Source organism: Xiphias gladius, chromosome 18 (assembly GCF_016859285.1).
Source record: "Xiphias gladius isolate SHS-SW01 ecotype Sanya breed wild chromosome 18, ASM1685928v1, whole genome shotgun sequence".
Taxonomy (NCBI): Eukaryota; Metazoa; Chordata; class Actinopteri; order Istiophoriformes; family Xiphiidae; genus Xiphias; species Xiphias gladius.
In genome coordinates, this window is record NC_053417.1 from 25454605 (window position 1) to 25473393 (window position 18789).

Sequence of the window (18789 nt, forward strand, 5' to 3'; positions counted from 1 at the left end):
CAATGAAACAACCGATAAATAAACGTTGTGTTTAATTAGCTATTGCAAGCAAGATTTTATGCAAAGTACAGTGAAAGTAAAAGTGTAAAGTCTTACACTACTTCATTTTCATGCTGTACTTTGAGGACTTGGGAGGTTGGAAATCAGAATGGTTAGCAGTAGTGCAAAGTGTTTGTGATTTGCAGTTAACGGGCTTAAACAGGAACGTTGGTGTTTCTTTGTATCAGAGCCAAGGAGAAATTTCCGAGCGAAGGAGGGAGGAAAAGTCAAGCAAACGCCGCATGAAAAAGGGCGTTTTTATTTTTCATCACCACTGCAGACGTTACTACAAGGCTGGATCATTTTGTGTTTTACGCCAGTTAGTAGTACTTGTCGACCCTGCATGTCCGTCACAATAACCCTTTTGGTTATCGTCAGGCATTTCGTGGGTCGGATGTATCTTGCCTTGCCCTATGCTGTCGTGACTCAAGACTACCCGCTGATAGTAAATAACTTTTGAGTGACTGACCGACGTTGCTGCAGTTGGAGCACAGGCAATCTGGCTTTTTTTTCGCAGCTCTGTTACTGGATTAAGTTTCCTCTGAAAACCGATTGTATTTCATTTTGTCTACCGCCCCCAGTGTGGCCGAGTGTGATTTTAACCTTTGCAATCGACATGTGCACTGTTGCTGTGCGATTCAGCGTCTTCATGATTATACCGCCGATTGGTTTTAAAAGGGCTTTTGTATTGTTCGTCATTTTTATTTGTTGTGGAAGATGCTCATCATGTAATCTAAAGAACCAGCCTCCATTACATCTTTTGCACAATATTTATACAATGAAGATATTTTGGTATTAAACTGTATTTTATAGCAAACTGTTCGCCTGTATTTTCTGCAGCTCGGACTGTTTTTTTTTTGGTGCCTGAATTGTTCACTTTGAACACAGTAATAAGCTGTTGTGTGTCTACTCCACTGTTAGACTGGATCTACGTGAAAACTCCCATCTCTGGACTGGAGTGGCTCGGCTGCTCACACCCCAGCTCTTTATACCAAACACAGAAGAACAACAACTTGCGATAATGCTTTTTTTTTTTTTTTTTTTTTTCCTCCCCCCTTTCTATAGAATAACCAGAGTTTTTTTAAGCTGCCTTTGATCTTTCTTTAACTACCTGACTTTGTGGGCTACAGATGGAGTAAATATGGGCCCTGCTAACTCTCCATACGGCTTTAGACCTTAATTCCTGATTAGCTGAAAAGGGCATCACTTGCTTTTGGGTCTTGGATATCACACAACACAGAGGGGAACAGAGGCAAGTGTTTTTGTGCTTCATTTTTGAAGCGGGGATGTTGGGGGGGGGGGATAAGAGGGAGTTTCTGTAATAGATACTTATCTTACTGCCCTCAAGCCCCTCAAACAAAGTCCCCCTCTGAGGAGATTATAACCCGGGGAGGGCACATTAACTCTAATCCGCTGCTTTGAGGCCTCGCACCCCCATACCACCCTCTGCCCCACTTATTTCACCCCTTCTGTTGTTGGGGGGCTACCTTGTATCTAGTGCATGTATGAGCGGGGCCTGTAGCTACACACGAGGGTTGTGTGTGTGTGTGTGTGTGTGTGTGTGCGTGCACTCATGTATGTGTGTGTTTGTGGGGGGGGGGGTGGAGCGAGTGTTTCAATAGCAGGCTGACTCTAATGAAAAGCATTGAGGGGTGCATACTGCTGTGTAACTGATTCCTCTCTCTGAAGAGATTAGGCGCTACATTGTTGGTTCGGTTGCTCATTTCCATGAGAGCACAGCCTCCCACCAGCGGCTGCTTGGCTTTGTTATTTTGAGTTGGAAAACACGGAGCCCAATGTCCCTGGCTTCCTTGTTACCATTGTTTCACAAATAGGCCAAAATGTAGATGTCACGTCACAGATGCCCAATAACCTCATTAGCTGCTCTCTGTGAGGCCATAGAGAGAAAATGATAGATGCATGCACTTCGGTTTCTAAATTAAACGCTACTCGTAAAACTTTGTTTTCAAAAAGAAAAAAAGAAAAATTGATGAAAGGTGTACAGTATGCAATCACTTTTCATTAAAGTTTCTTGTTCTCGATGAAGACATTGCTGGTGTTAAACTCAGATTAAACCCTACGCCAGCATCCTGGGCAGGAAAAAATGTGCACGGGGAAACTGAGGTGGAAAAACGGGGTCCAGCAAAATATAATATGATAATATTATGTATAGTATTAATAGGGTAGAAAGAAAAAAACCTGAATTTCATTAGAAAGATACCGTACATGTCAAGTCGAGTCAATGGTATTCATATGGCCCAGAATCACAAAATCACACATTTGCCTCAAAGGGCTTAACAACCGACAAAGATCAACAGAGGAAGGATACGGAATAAACCTAAAAAGCAAAATTACAATATGGGAAATCTTGAAAGAATTATTCATTAAACTTAGTTCTCGGGAACTGCTGGTGTAACTCTCAGAGATAATCCAAAGGGCAGTGTCCTGAGCGAGGGCCCTTCTGCTCTGCACATGTTCAGGAAAAGACCAGCAGCTGAGGTGGAGAACCGGGGTGCAGCGATCTAACGAGCACACCGTGGAGCTGCTCTGACCGAGCTCCGGCACACTGGGCCTGGCCTCTAGCTGAGGGATCCCGGGGTGCAGGCGCCCATCCCACCCACCGGGACCCGACACAGGGAAACACCGGCAGCGGCGGCGGCAGCGGCAGCTGTCGCGCCGGCCGTCACGACCCAACCAACGCCGCCTGTCACTCACCCAGTGGAGGGCCGTCAATCAGGCTGCACCCAGGAGGGAGCTGGGAGGCGGGCCACTGCCCGGCCCTAAACAAAGACATACTTACATTTGCAAGCGGTTTGAGCGCCACTACTATTTTGAAAGAATGATAGAGTGGTCCAGATAAGAGTAATGACAAAGGACAATGAGTGGAAGGGGGTCTGGGAAGAGGGGTCTGATAGTAAAGAGGTGGGATAGCTTGATAACATTCACACTTTGCTTACATCTCCCCATTTGTGTTGGTCCCCCAGGAAAATCCCATTAGGGAGGAAAATTGGAGTTCTGCTTGGGGACCATTATATACTGGTTGTCAATTGGAACTACGGTTTGCTCGATGTAAATTTTTCTTTATTTGAATATTTTTTTCTGTTTTTTCTTTTTTCTTCATTGGTTCCATTTAAACACTATGAATAAAAAAGTATTTCAAATGCTCAATTTTCATCTCTTCATGTAGTTGTATCCACTCCGATATACTTAAACTGAATATAATTCTAGTTCTTTTTATGAGTGTCTGACAGCTTTCTCCCCTTTCAGTATCGAGTGCTGTAAAAATAAACTAACAAGCAATAGGTGTTGAGGATTCTGTGGATTCTCTTTAGGCTTTTGTTGTCTCGTTCACACCTACCTATGACCTATTCTAATTGCATGTTTAGTCCCTTTGTCAGCTCGCAGGCAGGGGACGGCCCGCGGTTGAGGTCACACCTAAACCTATTGTCCTGACCTCCTCATTAGCCCCCTTGCGCCGTCGTTCTGCATTTTTTTCAAAACCGGGGCCTTACTTAACTTCAGTTAACAGTCCGTTTAGTGAGTTATGATGTGGGAGATAAAGGAAGATATGAAAGTACAGTTTCAATACAGAGGAATGACTCAGGCGTTATCAGGGATAAGGATTATTTCATCCTCTCTGCTATCTTGTATTGTATCTCTTTGGGTTCCTGAGGACAATCGTCTTCCATTTGGTCACTTTTTTTCTCTCCTGTAAACGACTGACATCCTAATAGCAAACAGCACAAACTCGACCTGTCGGAGCAAGACCAACACCTGCATTGTGGCGGAGCCGCCAAAAGAGGAAGAGAATGAAAAGAGGTTCTAGAAGAGGGACAAAAGCTGCTGCCCTGAGCTGTTTGTGTTGTGAGATGTAGACTACTGATGCCATAAGCTTTCTTCTCTTTGCACTCTAGTCGGCCCATTGTTGCTCTTGTACAAATTTGCTTTAGGCTCCGTGGACCTCACCCAAATAAATTCCTCCTTTCCCTCCACCTTTTTTTTTTCCTTTTTCTGTGGCTTCCCCCAGTATTTCTCTCTCTTTCCATTTGGGCCAGTGATTATACACCAGTCTGCCCGCAATTATGTAACAAAATATTAGAAATACCTCAAAAAGGATAAAATCAAATGTCTTGTTTTGTTTGACCAAATTCCAAAACCCAGAGTTATTCAGTTTATTATTACATATGACAAGCAGAGGCAGCAAATCCTGCCATTTGAGAGGCCGGAGGCTGAGAATGTGAAGCATTATTTTCAATATTTTCCCCAGAAAAACAACTGAAAAGATTTTTTTTTTTTTTTTAATCTATATAGTTGCTAGTTATTTTCTGTCGATCGCCTAAATCAACAAATCAATTCATCTGTAGCCAGCAGCATTTACTCCAGAAGCACTACTAAGGACTCTGACGCTGTATTTAAAATATGATAGTATTCACATCACTGAAAAAACAAACAAAACAAAAAAAAAAAAACACTTTTGGCCATGATGAATCCAGGATGTAGATGAAAATAGACAAAGACCTCAAGGAAACCAGTTCCCCAGTCAGTCAATCAGTTCAGAAGATGAAGTGGGGTTTTTTTGTACAGAAGGAACAGAAATCTTCAAGTGAGAGGAAAACGTGCTTTGCATTAACAGAGATGGAAGAAGATTTCAGAACTTAAGTAACAGTATCGATACCGAATGGTAAAAATACTCCATTACAAGTAAAAGTCCTGTAAAGTGCAGAACGTACCAAAGTATCAGCAGCAAAATGTAATTCAAACTGGTAAATAATGTGCTAATGTTTAATGGTAGAAATTGTTTTTATCTGCACAACTCTCTCTTTCTGTAAACAACAAAGCTGAGACCAGGGAGATATTCCATTCCCAGATCTATCAATCCAATTTGTTTTTTGTCAGTGTGTCTCATCCGCCGCTCTACAGCTTACACACAGACGCATTAAAGTACATTAATGCAACTTCTTCAAAATGACCATCAAGTCGATACCACACTTGTCAACAACAGCTTCAACAAGCACTGAACAGGGAAAGCTTCATGAAGGTAGAAATTTACTGCAGGACCGCTGCTCTAGACAGCGGGCTGTACCTAATAAACTGGAAAGAAAGCATTCATTTGCCTCAACAAGGGAATCAAAACATTACTTTGCATTAGCCGCTATCGCTTCCTATTACATCTGCAAGTTCAGTTCTTCCTCAACTGTTTCAAATTAATTATGAAAAAATAAATAAATATATCTATATCTAGATATATATCTATATCTATATCTATATATCTATATCTATATATATCTATATATATATATCTATATAGATATATATATAGATATATAGATATCTATATATATATATATATATCTATATATATATAAAAATATATAAAAGACAACCAATCATCAAAAGCAAAAATAAACATATTGAGTCGAAGGAGTAATAGAGTAAATACAAACAGTTGTCATGAGCCATATGGAGGGTTACAGATCACAGCAATTCAAATGTAAAATCGGACATGTGGAGTCTGCATTTTGAATAAAAACAACCAAAAGACGGAAGAACGATCAAAACTGAAACATAGTTAAGGATCATCACTTTAAAATGAGAAGGTTTTAAACGGAGCATTTTCGCAAGTGTCCTGAAGTATCAGCCCCGCATGCTTTGAGCCTTCTTTAATACCCGGCGCACCACTGTCTCTTAATAAAAGTGCCACCGCTACCACCACCGACACTACAACCTCTTAGTGCTGTGAATATAATAATCAAAATGATGCGAGATGAGAGAGGTGTGCGCCTTTGAACACCAACACCGAGCTTAACGGTGGCTCTTTTGAAGGACATGAAGGGGGGGGGGCAGTGGAATAAGAAGTGTAATCTTGCCCTCTTATCTCTAACACCCCCCCCACACACACACACACACAGACATTAGCATCTGTTATCTCACAATTATCATATACATTAGTCAACACCTGTTTCACTTAACCTAGTTTAATTAGGGCCATTGAAACGTCGCCCTTCACTCAAAACAATGCCATCCGACGTGTAAAAGGGCAGTTTGTTGTGGTTCGGTCAATAAATTAACCAATAAAAAAAAGGTAGCCCGTGGTTCTGAGGCTTGAGAGGCTGAATGACAGCTGTTATATTCATTTTATTAATTATTTAATCAAGGAACTACCGGGAAAGGAGCAAATCCTTCCTGTGCCATTTTTACGCGTGCGTAAAATCAAAAACCCCACTTCGTGTGTTTATTGGCGTGATTTAATGCTACTGAGCCGGTTAATTCAATTCACAAAAAGTGCAGGTCTGCGGGTGACGAAGTACCAGAAGCGACAGCGCAGACTGGCGGGATGTTGTTAACTGAATTCAGGTCGTTTTCTTAATCTCTCCGCCGATCAGTGCCAGACGCGAGAGAAGTGTTCCTCGTGAAAACTGCACCAGACCGGTTGAAGCGTCCGTGTCGTGAAATCCAATACAATGCAAACAAGAAAAAAAACAAAAAAACAAACAAAAACAAAAACAAAATACATAAAAATGGGGAACATTATTTCGCTCTACACGATGCTTGGTATTGTCGTGTTAAATGTTGCATAGTTTCAGCCTGTTGTTTATGAGCTTTTAAATCCCAAAAAAGAAAAAAAAAAAAAAAAGATATATATATATATATTGTGCTGTTATCAAAATTGTAATGAGAAAAATATGAGACGTTTGTTTGTAACTTGGAGCTGATGGTTCGGTCCGTGGGTCTTTTATTCACTTCTCCAAAGAAAAGGTTGCATTTGAATTGAAACCTCGGTTCTCCCCCGAAGTCCCCGTGTTGCGGTAAGTAGCACATATTTAGCCTCTCCGCGAAAACGCTAAAAGGAACAGCGGAGGGCTTCTTTGATGGGATTTATTGCCAGTGAAAGCTGCAGGTCCTTTGAACGTGGCTGTCAGTCAATACCAGTGGGACCCCCCCCCCCCCCGCCGCCTCCCCCCTCTCTCTCTCTCCTCCCTCTCCTCCCCCTGCGCACACATACGCTGGCAGCCGGGCGTATATAAATAGATGCAGGGCGTTGGAACTGCCACTCAAATCCGAAATAGCTGGGACGCAGGAAAGATGCCCGCATCGCAGACGGGATTCGGCAACTTCTTCTTGGAGAGGAACATCAGCATGCCGACCGGATATCAGATCCCAGTGCTGGGGTGCCCGCCGGGCGTGCAACAGCAGCAGGCTCAGCATCTGGCCGCGATGGCAGCCGGGGTTCCCATTACATACTCGGGACTACAGGGATACAACTTTATCCCGTATCCGCACCACAGGCACATCGCACAAATGGTGAGTTGATCCTTCGCAGAGTCATTTACAGTAAAGCTCGAATTCTTCCTGGGTAATCAGTGCAACCGACTTTTATCCAAAAAGGGGAGGGGGTAAACTCTGATGTTGAGTAGCTGAACAACTACAAATTTTCAGGAAATGCATCAACATCTTCAAGATCTGACCCTCACATACTGAGTTGTGCTTAAGCTTTGTTAGCCTACCAAAATAAATAAATAAATAAAAAACTCTCCGAACGTATGGAAATGTGTTCCGGGGAATTCCCTCTCCTTTAAATTTCGGTCTCTAAATCACTCATTGAGTTGTGCGCGCTGGGCCGCCAACTCCGTGCGTAATTGCGCACGAGTGAAATTCTTTGGCTTGCTCTGACGTTTCTTCTCTTCATTTCTCCAGAGCAACAGTTTCGACTTGAAGGCCGCCTCTCCCTACCACCACGCGCTTCTGGGCCGCGGGGGGCCCTTCTACGCGCCCTACCGTCCGGGAGCAGCCGAGGATCCCGGTAGGGTCACCAAGGTGGCCACGCGAGAGAGCACCGGGGCGCTCAAGGCCTGGCTGAACGAGCACCTGAAGAACCCGTATCCGACCAAGGGCGAGAAGATCATGCTCGCCATCATCACCAAAATGAGCCTGACGCAGGTCTCCACCTGGTTCGCCAACGCCAGGCGACGCCTGAAGAAGGAGAACAGGGTCAGCTGGGCGTCTAAGGCGAAGTCAGACGAGGAGGATGAGGAGCAGGAGGGCGAGAGCGACGACGACGACAGCCCCCTGCAGAAATGCCACTTGGATGAGCGGGATGAGGCAGAGCCTCAGGCTGACCGCACGGACGCCGGCGGGCACGTCCAGGGCGCGCTGGAGAGCTCAGCGCCCTCGGACGCGCGCCTGGAGATGCCGCCGCAGCAGCCGAGCCGCCAGCACGAAGACAGAGAGGTTGCACTTGGCACGAAAGTTGAAACAAGTGACTCCGATCACACGCCATCCGCCTTGGAGGGCAAAGAAAACATCTCCGGCCAGAAACCCAAAATCTGGTCTTTGGCGGAGACCGCCACCTCAGAGACTGTGAAGAAACCCCTGGACAATATTTACCACCCGGCCGGAAAGCTGTGGGCTGACTGGGCTTCGAGAACCGGACTGTTTGTTCCCTCGTGTTATACCACTCACGAAATCGTCTAAGCGGGTGTTTAGACGCAGACTAGAGACTTTTTTTTCCACACCTTTTGCACTTTAATCTTTCAGGGATCTCCTGAACCTCGCCACGAAATGAAAATCTGTTTTGAGACCAAAGACTTAACATTGCTGTGTCACTGTAAATAAATGTAGATGTATTTTTCCACCACCGACCTTGTAAATTATGTTTTTTTTTCCCCTTTGTCTAATCACGAAGAAATATTTTTGCTTAAATAAAGTCCAGCTTCCAGCGAGATTCCGACCTGTTGTGCTGATCCGGACTTGAATCTGACGCCACAATCAGGCAACATACTCTGCATGCATGGGGGATCTAAGCCACCCTCGGCTGTATTTCCCTCTCTCCTTGTAGAAGTAACTCAAAAGCAGTTCGGGCCTGGCACGGAGGGCAACATCTTCTTTCAGTACCGGTATTAAGTGTGATGAGTGCAGAGAGAGTCCAGGTCTAGTGGATCTTCCCAAACAGGCCTTGGGCTGAGTAATCCTTGACGTTTAAACATTAAAAAAAAAAAAAATTTTAGACCTCAGAGCAAAAAAAAAAAGAAAAAAAAAAGCAAAGTGATGTTGGGAGTTCCTTTTTAGCCGCCGTCTCCCCCACAAGCATGGGATTCCCGTATTCTCTGACTGGACTGATCCTGTGGAGGCGTTAGTCCTGCGTCTGCGTCTGCGTCTGCGTCTGCCAAAGGGGGCCCTCCTCGGTCGAGCGCCCAGGGTTTCCGTGTAAATTCAAAAAGGGCCGCGCCTCCGTTAATCCGCGGGTGGTGGGAAAGGGCTCCTGGCCTCAAAGCCCCTTACAAAGAGGGACAAGCGCAGTAGCAGAGGAGCTCCTGCCCGGGGCCCCCCTTTCTCGCGGCCGACGCCTCGAACCCTTAAAACGTCGAGGACAACCGCGTGAAACCGCGTCTCGGTCTTGATACGGACCTTTCCCGCGGGCGCTTTTCCAATGACTCACAAGACTCGGTTTCAGCCTCGAAGTACTTCTACTCGAGCGGGTGGACGTTCAGCAGTCTTTGGTGAAGCCCTGTAGCACCCCCCCGAGGAAACCAAGAGTAACTACAGCACGGCCGACTCCATTAGACCGGGAGGGGGCAGGTGCACGGATTGTTTCTAAGAAACACCGGTAATAGCCAGTGTAGTCTGGCGCGCGTAATCAAAACACACACACACACACACACACACACACGTTTAGATTGGCCGTGACTTACGCTTTCCCGGTTTCGACGCCCATAAATCCGCTCAGACTTCCGCGGGGAAGGGACGCGCCTTGCAGCTCCAGAACTCGCCTGAGATTCTTCACGTTTTAAGGATTTCCTCCGTGTTTAAATAACCCAGTGACAGTTGTCGGTACATTCGTGGGTATAATCCAAAATAGGAATCGCTTGTAGCTAATTCGGCTTATTTTTGATGGTGCCAGGTTGCCCAAATTGAAACAAACAAAGGCTAAATTAAGGGGGCTCGACCCGTGGACCACAGGATGACTCGCTGAAGCCACAGGCAACATTACACTTCCTGCTCAACCCCCCCAAAGCTTTATGGGAACTGTCTCGTGTTTGCTTGAGGTGGGGGTCACCGTGTCAGAGTGTTAAAAAGATAAATAAATGCAATACACGGATACACTGACCAACTGCAGGAAAAAATAAACACTCCAGTTTAAAAATCAACTGGAACTCATTTTAATGCAAAAGCTTTTTTAATTACAATTTCCACAGTCACACACTTTTGTACAATATCTATATATGAACAGAAATCTTGTGTACAGGCTGAAAATAAAGTTGTTGACTACATCACAATACAATATAAACAAACAGTGAAAACAGCTCACAACTTCTGAGAAGAAAATGCTACCAAGGTCGCAACTAGTAGTCATATAGTATCCTGTGCTCTTCTAATATTGTTGTTACACTACAACTACATCGTTTCAGCGTGATTTAAACTTTAATGTTAAAACTTCAGGCAAATGTATACATCTTTAGGTGAGGAGAATTACGTGCAAGTGAAATACGAGGGACAACAGGTTACATTCATAACTATGATGGCACTCATTAGAGCGTATACGTCCACCAAGGCCGAATATTGACAGAAGCGTCAAAAAAATTCCCTCTCTCTCTCAAAGTTAAGGAACGCCGCCTCGACCGGATCCACACCAAAGTTTAACGGGTCCTTCGCTGGGGCCAGGCCCCCGTCCCTCCACCAAGTCTGGTGCAACTCGGCTCCGTGGTTTTTGCGTAATCCTGCCGACAAATAAACATACACAACAGCCTCCTAGGGCGGAGGTGATCGCACGCCGTTGAGAGGGAGGATCTTAGGCCATCTTCAGTCTGCAAACGTTTGCGTTTCTGATTCCTGTCGGGAGAGGATTTCTGTTTTCCCCTTCTCCTGCGTCACGTAGTTTCCGTTGTCAGTGAGAATAACGCCTGCGGAAATCTCCTCGCTTAGCTCATCCTCGTTTTCCTCCGGTGTCCTCGTACCACCCTCTTCCTGCGAGGACTGCTGCTCGGGAAACATGAGCTCTTTTTCGGCATCGTCGACTGGGGGCGCTATCAGTGGGTTTTCGTTCTGCAGCTCCAGTCTTTCGCCGCGACATGACTGAACGCAGTCCTGCAAGAGCGAAATAGTGTTAATATGTAGAAGTACAGAACATTAGAGTGTCAGTTGGGAGAATGGAGTCTTTATGTAAAGCTAAGCTAATCGCCCACTCCTTGTAGCTTTATATTTAGCATACAGATGTAAAACTGGTATCAATTGTCTCAACTAACTCTTTGCAAGAAGGCAAATGAACGTATTTCCACAAAATGCTGAACTATTCCCTCAAAGCGTGCAAAGCAAAAAGAGACTAGGGGTGGGAGAGTAAAGATACAATTTCTAGATACAATCATTCCCAGGAAATGTCAACATTAGCTGCAATAATTTGAATTGTTTACAGGACGTTACTTGGTTACTTGATTATGAGCGAGTCAACAAAGCGTAAAAGAAAATCCCATTCACCTTTAACTTTCGTTTGGCATCTCCTGGTTTACCCGACGCAAAAGGAAGAAGAGACGAGAGAGCATGAGCACAGTAAGGGGATTACTGAAACTTTAACTCATTGAACCTAGTGTGAAAGAGAGCATCTAGAGAGGGGCGTACCTCTGCACTGACAAAATATCAATCCAGCGACAACAACTGCTAAAACAAATACAGAAATAAGCGCGATCAAAACTGTATGCTGCCGTGAAGTTTCCTCTGCAAGAAAAGAGAAAGAGAGAGGAAAATATTAGATCCTTCCAGCGGTCTAAAACAAACACAATCACTGTTTATAATCTCCAAATAATAAACCATAATTAGATCATTTGAATAGAATACGAGAATATTATTCACAAGAATACAGAAATCTCAGTAAATGTCCTGCACAACAGGAAACAGGTTAACGGAAAAAAAACCTCCTTAACTGCTACATTTGAATTTTAGCAGAGGAAGCACGAAATAAGGGGGTGTGGAGAAAAGGGGAAGAGGTTTTTCGGTCCACACTGGCTTTTGAATATGACAAAAGTGACTCTTTGGCCATTAAAATCACAGTGGAGTTAACACACTAATGAAGTATAAATTGTGTGTGAGTGAAAGGTGTCAGTCCCACGCTCCAAACCACAGACCGGCATTGATTTATGAGATGCACCTTCTCATCACCTCCATAGTTTCATTTTGAGGAAGAAACACAGCTGCAGATTGGCATCAGAGCTACAAGTGAGAAAACTTTGACACCTCATCCTCCTACACAGAACTCACCGCAGGTGTTGTCAGATGTGTCTGTTCCGCTGTGTTTAATATGGTATCCCTCCCCACATCTGCAAACAAAAAGTAAAATAAAATAAATTTCACAGTGTGAGAGGAGAATTCCTGGCTTTTTTAGAAAAAGAAAAAAAAAGCACGTTAGCATTAAAGAATGAAACACATAATTCTGGTTCACACAGGCTGGCGACAAACGAAAGGAAAATCCGCATATAAGGTTTTGAGCTAGTAAAAGCCGCAACAGCTTCCAAACTCCCAGGCATAGATTCTGCAAGTCTGCGAGGGCTCAGTCACCGTCCATCCAAGACATGTTCCCCTCATCTGGCCTTTTGATGACGGTGAACGTGTTTGCTCGAGAAAAAAAAAAATAAAAAAAAAAAAATCGACCGTTGGGGCTACAGCCCGTGAATCGCATTGTTTTTCGTACTCATCAAAACCATTCAGGCACATCGCGAGACAAGACCGAAGCAGGGAAACGTAACTTTCGTGTTCATGTATATCTCTGAAACACGCCTGGGAATAAAAGTAGTAAGGTAAGTAAGTGAGGCTTATTCACCAAAAAGTCCAGGCCCAAAAAAAAAATGCTAGACCGAGGCCTCAGTATTGGAATTTTTTGGAGTGCTGCTATCTCATTTCATATGTAAAAGTATTAAGAGTTCCTGTACTTACTCCGTCCATTTCTTACAGACACTTTCCCATGAGCTCTCTTTGGAAAATGTGCCTTTAGGGCATGTCTGACACACCGTGTCGTGCGTATGATTGCCTGAAAGCCAAGCGCGATAGCCAAAAAAAATAAATGAATAGGTAAATAAATAACTAAAAATAAAAGAGATTCATCGCATTGCCCAAACAAATCTGACCATTTCTTACACTTAGTGTGGAATAACGGTTCACTGTGTCGTACCTATGGATTGAGCCCCGTGGCCTGGTTTACAGACTGTGTGCGGCACGCAGGTTATGCAGGCCGCGCTGGAGCAGTGGAATCCCGGCGCGCACGTGCAGGTCTTTCGTATCTTCTTGCTCTCGCCGGCAACATACTGGAAGTTCTTGTCTGAAAGAGGCATGGACACGGGTTGCGAGTTACGCGAAGCCCCGAACGGGAGTCTATCGATATCCGTGCAGGAACGGTTCTGTGTCGCTTGTCACGGGGTCTTACTTGTGTCGCAGTACGGCTGCAGCTGACACTTCTCCTCAGTTGTGAATTTGTCCTGATATTCGTTCTCCCCACACTCTTTGCACTGAGGGTCCAGACAAGTGCCACGTCCGGACATCCTGGTGCCTGAAGAAAAAACAAAACACAGTGACGCGTCATACTAAAATGTGCCGTACTCTTGCAGTGTGTTATTCGTCTCCGGCGTATGTAGCCTATGGGAACGGGTGTCTTAAAGGAATAGTTTCACAAACAGCTGGGGGGATACGCTGCGCTGCGGAACACGTCTTTGTTGTTAAGACGAAAAGATGGACGCCGCTGCCTCTGCCCAAAGGGGAACGAACTCCGCCCAGCAGCGGATCTGAAGCTCATTAATTAGCACATTACATCGGGTTTGTTTAAGATCTATAAAAGCCAAATTTACCAATTTAATCTACCGTTTTTTTGTCGTTGGGTTTGTGGTTGTTTTTTTTTTGATTCATTGATTAATACATCAGTGTTTGAAATGTCAAAAAAATAACAAAGCTCTGGCCGTTGCAACTTCCCAGTTTCCAACCCCAAGTCCAAAACCCAGAAATGCTCGGTTCTCAGCGACATAAAACCGTGACAAGGAGCATATCCTCTCATCTGAGAAGCTGGAGCCAGAGAAGGTTTGGGATTTTTTTTTCACTAAACGATTAACCGATCATCTAAACGGCCGACTTTTATTTTCCCGATGCTCGACTCTCCGACCGATCGACTAATTCTTTTTAGCTCTACCGGGCTGTGGCCTCATATTTTAGCAGAAAGGCGCGAGAGCGGCATCGATCTTCTCCATCTAACTGTCAAACAAGGGGCATTTTTCTCAAAACGCTACGCTGATACTTCGAAGTGCCGTGGACTTTGGGACGGACAAGACCAGGGAAGGAAGAGAGGGAAGAGCCTCGAAATGCGCGGCCTTCTCGCCGTCCTTGTCTCATATATGCCCTACATAAGTGCACAGCTGCTGGAGGGGATCCGTACGTTCACGCGACGACTTGAGTGGCTCCCAGTGGTCCACGTTTTTGTCTTTTGGGAGCCCATTTCGCTACAGGTTTCATGGTAAGCGAACGAGACAGACAGTGGCCAAAGTGCCCTTGGCGAGTGTCTGTAAGAGTGCAACCCTAATGCACCAGGGGTGAGAACAGGAAGAACACCATCTTAACTTTTTTCTTACTTTTTTTTGTTCACTATTCAACAAAGTCAGCAGAGCAAGTGACTGTATGTACCTGGACCGCACATCTTGCAGCAGCGGCCACTCTCCTCGTACTGAGTCAGTGGGTCACAACGGGACTGCGCGGCGGCCATCACCTGCAAAAGACAGGAAGCATGAAAGCACTGTGCCTGGGGCGTAGCTCCGGCCCTGCAATGGTCTGGTTTCTCGGCGGTGGTGGCAGTTGTTTCCCTTCCTGAGAACGAAACCCACAAGGGGCGTGTCGGAAAGTCCCAAACGTCCACCATGTGAGGAAGCCAGAAACGCACTAGCAGGCAGCACATCTCTCTCTCTCTCTCTCCCTCTTTCTTTCTTTCTTTGACATTTTCGCTCTCGGCGTCATTATTCCTCGGGTCTCGGGATTCGGACAGAGTCCCCCCCGTGCTTTGCGCCCCGCACACCCCAAACTCCCCGGCTGGCGCTGGGCAATCGAAAGCGAAAGTGCACGGGGCGCAGCCCCGCGGCTTTATGAGCACTTTCGACCGCCTGATAAGACGTCGAGCCCCGGCGTGTGCATCTGCGAGGAGGGCGAGTGGGTCACGCCTGAGGACAGTCCGGGGAGGGGGGGCACAATGACACAACTTTTAAAAAAAAAACCCAAATAAAAGCGAACAGCAACGGCGCGACCCGAGCGACTCGCAGCCGCCACAGCTCAGCCTCTGCCCGACGGTCCGCGGCGCAACACACGAACCGGCGTACTCACCGCAACAGCGCACACTGTCGCCATCCGCAACAGATGCATCTCGGCGAGTTGTGTCGGAAAATCGCGGCGGGCTGTTGCTCTGCGGCTGCTCCCGGTCTCAAAGTCTCGCCGTAGCCCGCGCGTCCTTCCCCTATAACGTCCTGAAGGGAGGAGCTGAGCGCGGGGTATTTCCTGTGTGATAGATAATTATTTTTTTTTTTTCTTCTTCTTCTTTTTCTTCTTCTCTTGACCATTTCCTGTAAACTCATATCTCACTTCTCACATTTTGGGTCCCTGAAATACCCACAGCCGGCGAAAACACGTTATCCTCACGTATCGATACCCCAGCGACAACAAAATAATAATAATAATAATTTTAAAAAAAGAAAAAGAAAAAAACCCATGTGGTTGCTTTAGACCGGAAGGTTCATTTCAGTAGGATACCGGTGTGAAAATGAAAATTCAGCCAGCTTCGGCAGTGGTGGAGGAGCTACCGTCGGGGCTCCACCACAAGTTGACTTTGCAACATGCATTCAATTGTTCTTATAGGTAACTATAAGTAAAAGAAGTCTTTCCTGCAAAAATGAACCTCATGTATCGAAAGTAACATTTTTGGAGGAGAGGACTGTCATATTACAATATATCATATTATTGCATTATTGCTGATGTGTGAGCAGCTGTGGGAAATGTTTACCTGTTCAAACTATTCGGTAACTTCACTCAAGCAGGAAACAGAATAACTCAAATGTCAAATGAGCGACACTGTGAAGCCTTACGCCATTGTTTTTCTCGGGCTACAATATCTAGTAGTAGAAGGGGAGACGATATTACACTGTTATTAACGAGATCCGGACAAAGCCCTGGAACCCAGTAGGAGTGAGACTGTGAGCCCCACAAAGGGACCGGATGAAGGACTTGACATAAATGTGAGCGCTGTAACCTTCAGATTCGGTTGCTTCCCGGAGCCGGCTCGGTTTTAAAGTGGGATTTTAACTATAGGCCACCAATCTAAATCAACTACATCAGACCAAGAGGTTTCATTGGTTTAATTCTGTGATTAAAGAGTTTGTGTGATGGTGGTGGTGGTGGGGGTGGGGGGCCTAGGCCTGGGCCTTCTCACCCCTCGTCGCAGCTCTGTACCGTTGTGGCTGGCCGAGGTGCAGGTCATTTTGAGTACCTCACTTTGTGTTGGCATCTATGATCCACCGCAGCGCCTTTTTATTTAATAAGCCCACTGTCTGATTAGAATGGGAAATCTTACTATGCAAAGTGGCTGCGATATCTCCATTCCCAAGCCGTGAGGCAGAAGCTGTGAAGTAGCACAAATGCAAATATTCAGGCATAAGTACATCAAAAAAAGTACCGAAGCGCAGACGCTGAGTAAATGTACATAGTCACATTCCACCACCTACCTACTGTATTTCAAAAGGATGATAAGCTTTTATTAGGCCACTGTTACAGCCATTTAAGTTCTTGGTTGACTAAAACAATGTGGATTTTATGTTTCTCAGCATTTCCACAGGGAAAAAAAAAATAAAGTCAATGAATGTATTTATTCACAACCTATATCAGTTCTTATGAATCTTATAATAGGATGAAATCCATTGTTTTCATGGTTTGTGACCACACCTTCTTTCATTCTGTGGTAGGGACTAAAACCCCACCAGATTGTTAAGGGATTCCCCATGCAGTTCTCACAGGGTGGTTTTCCCACATAGTCAAGCTGCCGGTGAACAGGCTCCTCCCTCGTCTTGCATCAGTAAGCAGACCAGCCCCCTTCAGCTCTGCAAATGCGCTGACCATTTTGATCGAGTGAGCTCTAGTGGGCTGTTTTGTTGTCGCTGCATCCAGGGTCAAACCAGCTGCTGCTCAGATTTTTCTTGCGTGGGTATCGGTGCAGTTAAGGCACAGGTACCGGGCGCAGGCCCAAAAAGCACACGCTCTTCAACTCTCATAACCATTTCCTGGCTGGAAATTCCAAGGGATTTCCATCTGCTGTCCCTGTCGACACGTTAAAAAGGCACCCTGTAAAACGGAAGGAATGGACACGGAAGTGACGTATTCACACAGCACACATTCAGTAATGAGTCAGGCCAGAGTGTAACACATGCCTAGTTTAGGTACAGTCCATAAAAAACAAACAAACATGCAAAGACAGGAACAACAACCTTGGTACTACACAGAGGAGGCCTGGTTTCATTCGGATGGTTGAAGCACGGACGTGCCCAGATCAGCCTCCGAGGGAGGTCGGGGCCAAAATGTGTTGTTGGGCCTCACTATACATGGCAGCTTTTTTTTTTTTAGGCCAAAGTGCCAAAAACTCACTTGTACCAGCTTCTCAAATGGGAATACTTGCTAGTTTTCATAGTTTTCTATAGTCCTTAACTCCGATTGTTTAGGCTTTTGACTGTTGGTCGGTCAAAAAAAACAACAAAAAAAACCAATTTAATATATGTTAAGTTTGGCTTCAGGGAATAAAGACTCTATTTTTATTCCTCTATTTTACACACGCTACACACTAAACAATCAATCAGTTCTTAAAGGAAATAATTATCCAATGTTTTGATAATGAATATAATTTTCTGAAGTTTTCTGTGTGTGTTTATTACCTGACAGTCGTAAAAAAATAAAGTAGTTTGATAAAACACTTTACAACAAATAAAACAAAAACGAAAACAGGGGAGGTCTTAAAACCAAGAGTCCCTCTACGAGACCAAAACCACAAGAAGGAGCATGGATGATGTGTCATATTCTACAGGTGGTTTTGCAAATTTCTAACAAAATTTCCTTTAACCAAATTATTTAGAACCAAACTCTATGGAGTAAACTTGGAACTTTTGGGGGCCCTGGGGGTCTGGGGCCAAGTTGACAATCCAGCCTTGAGTACAGATGCGTCCTCATTACAGCAGCGCTGCTCTTATAAGACGGCTACACGACGTGGTGGGAAACGATTCATTCTCATTTACTAATGAATGCTTTGACTTAACTTCATACATCTTTTTATAAATCAGGACCGTGGTTCACTTCCACACCACATATGAATTCTAATGGACAAGAAAGCTGAGAAAGCTCATTTTGTTTGCAGATGTTGCACGTCCCCCTTTGCCTTCTGTGAAATTTATCCAAAGGCAGACCATAGTATCTGCATTTTTAGGTATTCTGATTAGGATTTGCATTTTTAGGTACCACGATCTTTTTGGGGTAAAATAATCAGCCTAAAAAGGTCAAAGTAAGGCATGACGACCTTTGTATCGGAACAGCTCGAAAAACGCTGTCTGCCTTTGTAGGGCTTCACAGGGCTTATAATCCAATTTATCGGGGGAAAACCTTTGGTAAGAATATGCTGAAAAGTTTTTGTTGCAAAAGCGATTTGTTGCTTTTTAAGTTTGACTTTGTGACTTTGCCTGCATTTTCCTTAAAATGCAAATTAAAACGATG

At 44.9% G+C, this 18789-nt stretch overlaps 2 protein-coding genes across 2 annotated transcripts; one reads left to right on the forward strand and one right to left on the reverse strand.

Annotated features, from left to right (window-relative positions):
• Positions 1 to 7110: 7110 nt before the first annotated feature.
• On the forward strand, positions 7111 to 8699 carry irx7 (iroquois homeobox 7). The gene is made up of 2 exons (XM_040152393.1): positions 7111 to 7341; positions 7735 to 8699. Exons 1-2 carry the CDS (start codon positions 7123 to 7125, stop codon positions 8509 to 8511), a joined length of 996 nt encoding a protein of 331 aa, XP_040008327.1. The 5' UTR covers positions 7111 to 7122; the 3' UTR covers positions 8512 to 8699.
• A 1491-nt stretch (positions 8700 to 10190) lies between these two features.
• On the reverse strand, positions 10191 to 15522 carry cd40 (CD40 molecule, TNF receptor superfamily member 5). The gene is made up of 9 exons (XM_040153893.1): positions 15373 to 15522; positions 14686 to 14767; positions 13445 to 13567; positions 13193 to 13339; positions 12958 to 13051; positions 12286 to 12344; positions 11650 to 11745; positions 11509 to 11531; positions 10191 to 11121 (listed from the first exon to the last, which is right to left on the reverse strand). Exons 1-9 carry the CDS (start codon positions 15409 to 15411, stop codon positions 10837 to 10839), a joined length of 948 nt encoding a protein of 315 aa, XP_040009827.1. The 5' UTR covers positions 15412 to 15522; the 3' UTR covers positions 10191 to 10836.
• Positions 15523 to 18789: the final 3267 nt, after the last annotated feature.

Coding starts and splice junctions, on each gene's coding strand:
- irx7 (XM_040152393.1), top strand. CDS start 7,123: ATGCCCGCATCGCAGACGGGATTCGGCAACTTCTTCTTGGAGAGGAAC. Junction 7,342..7,734: donor ACAGGCACATCGCACAAATG/GTGAGTTGATCC, acceptor TCATTTCTCCAG/AGCAACAGTTTCGACTTGAA.
- cd40 (XM_040153893.1), bottom strand. CDS start 15,411: ATGCATCTGTTGCGGATGGCGACAGTGTGCGCTGTTGCG. Junction 13,568..14,685: donor CTGCAAGATGTGCGGTCCAG/GTACATACAGTC, acceptor TTTTTTCTTCAG/GCACCAGGATGTCCGGACGT. Junction 13,340..13,444: donor GCAGCCGTACTGCGACACAA/GTAAGACCCCGT, acceptor TGCCTCTTTCAG/ACAAGAACTTCCAGTATGTT.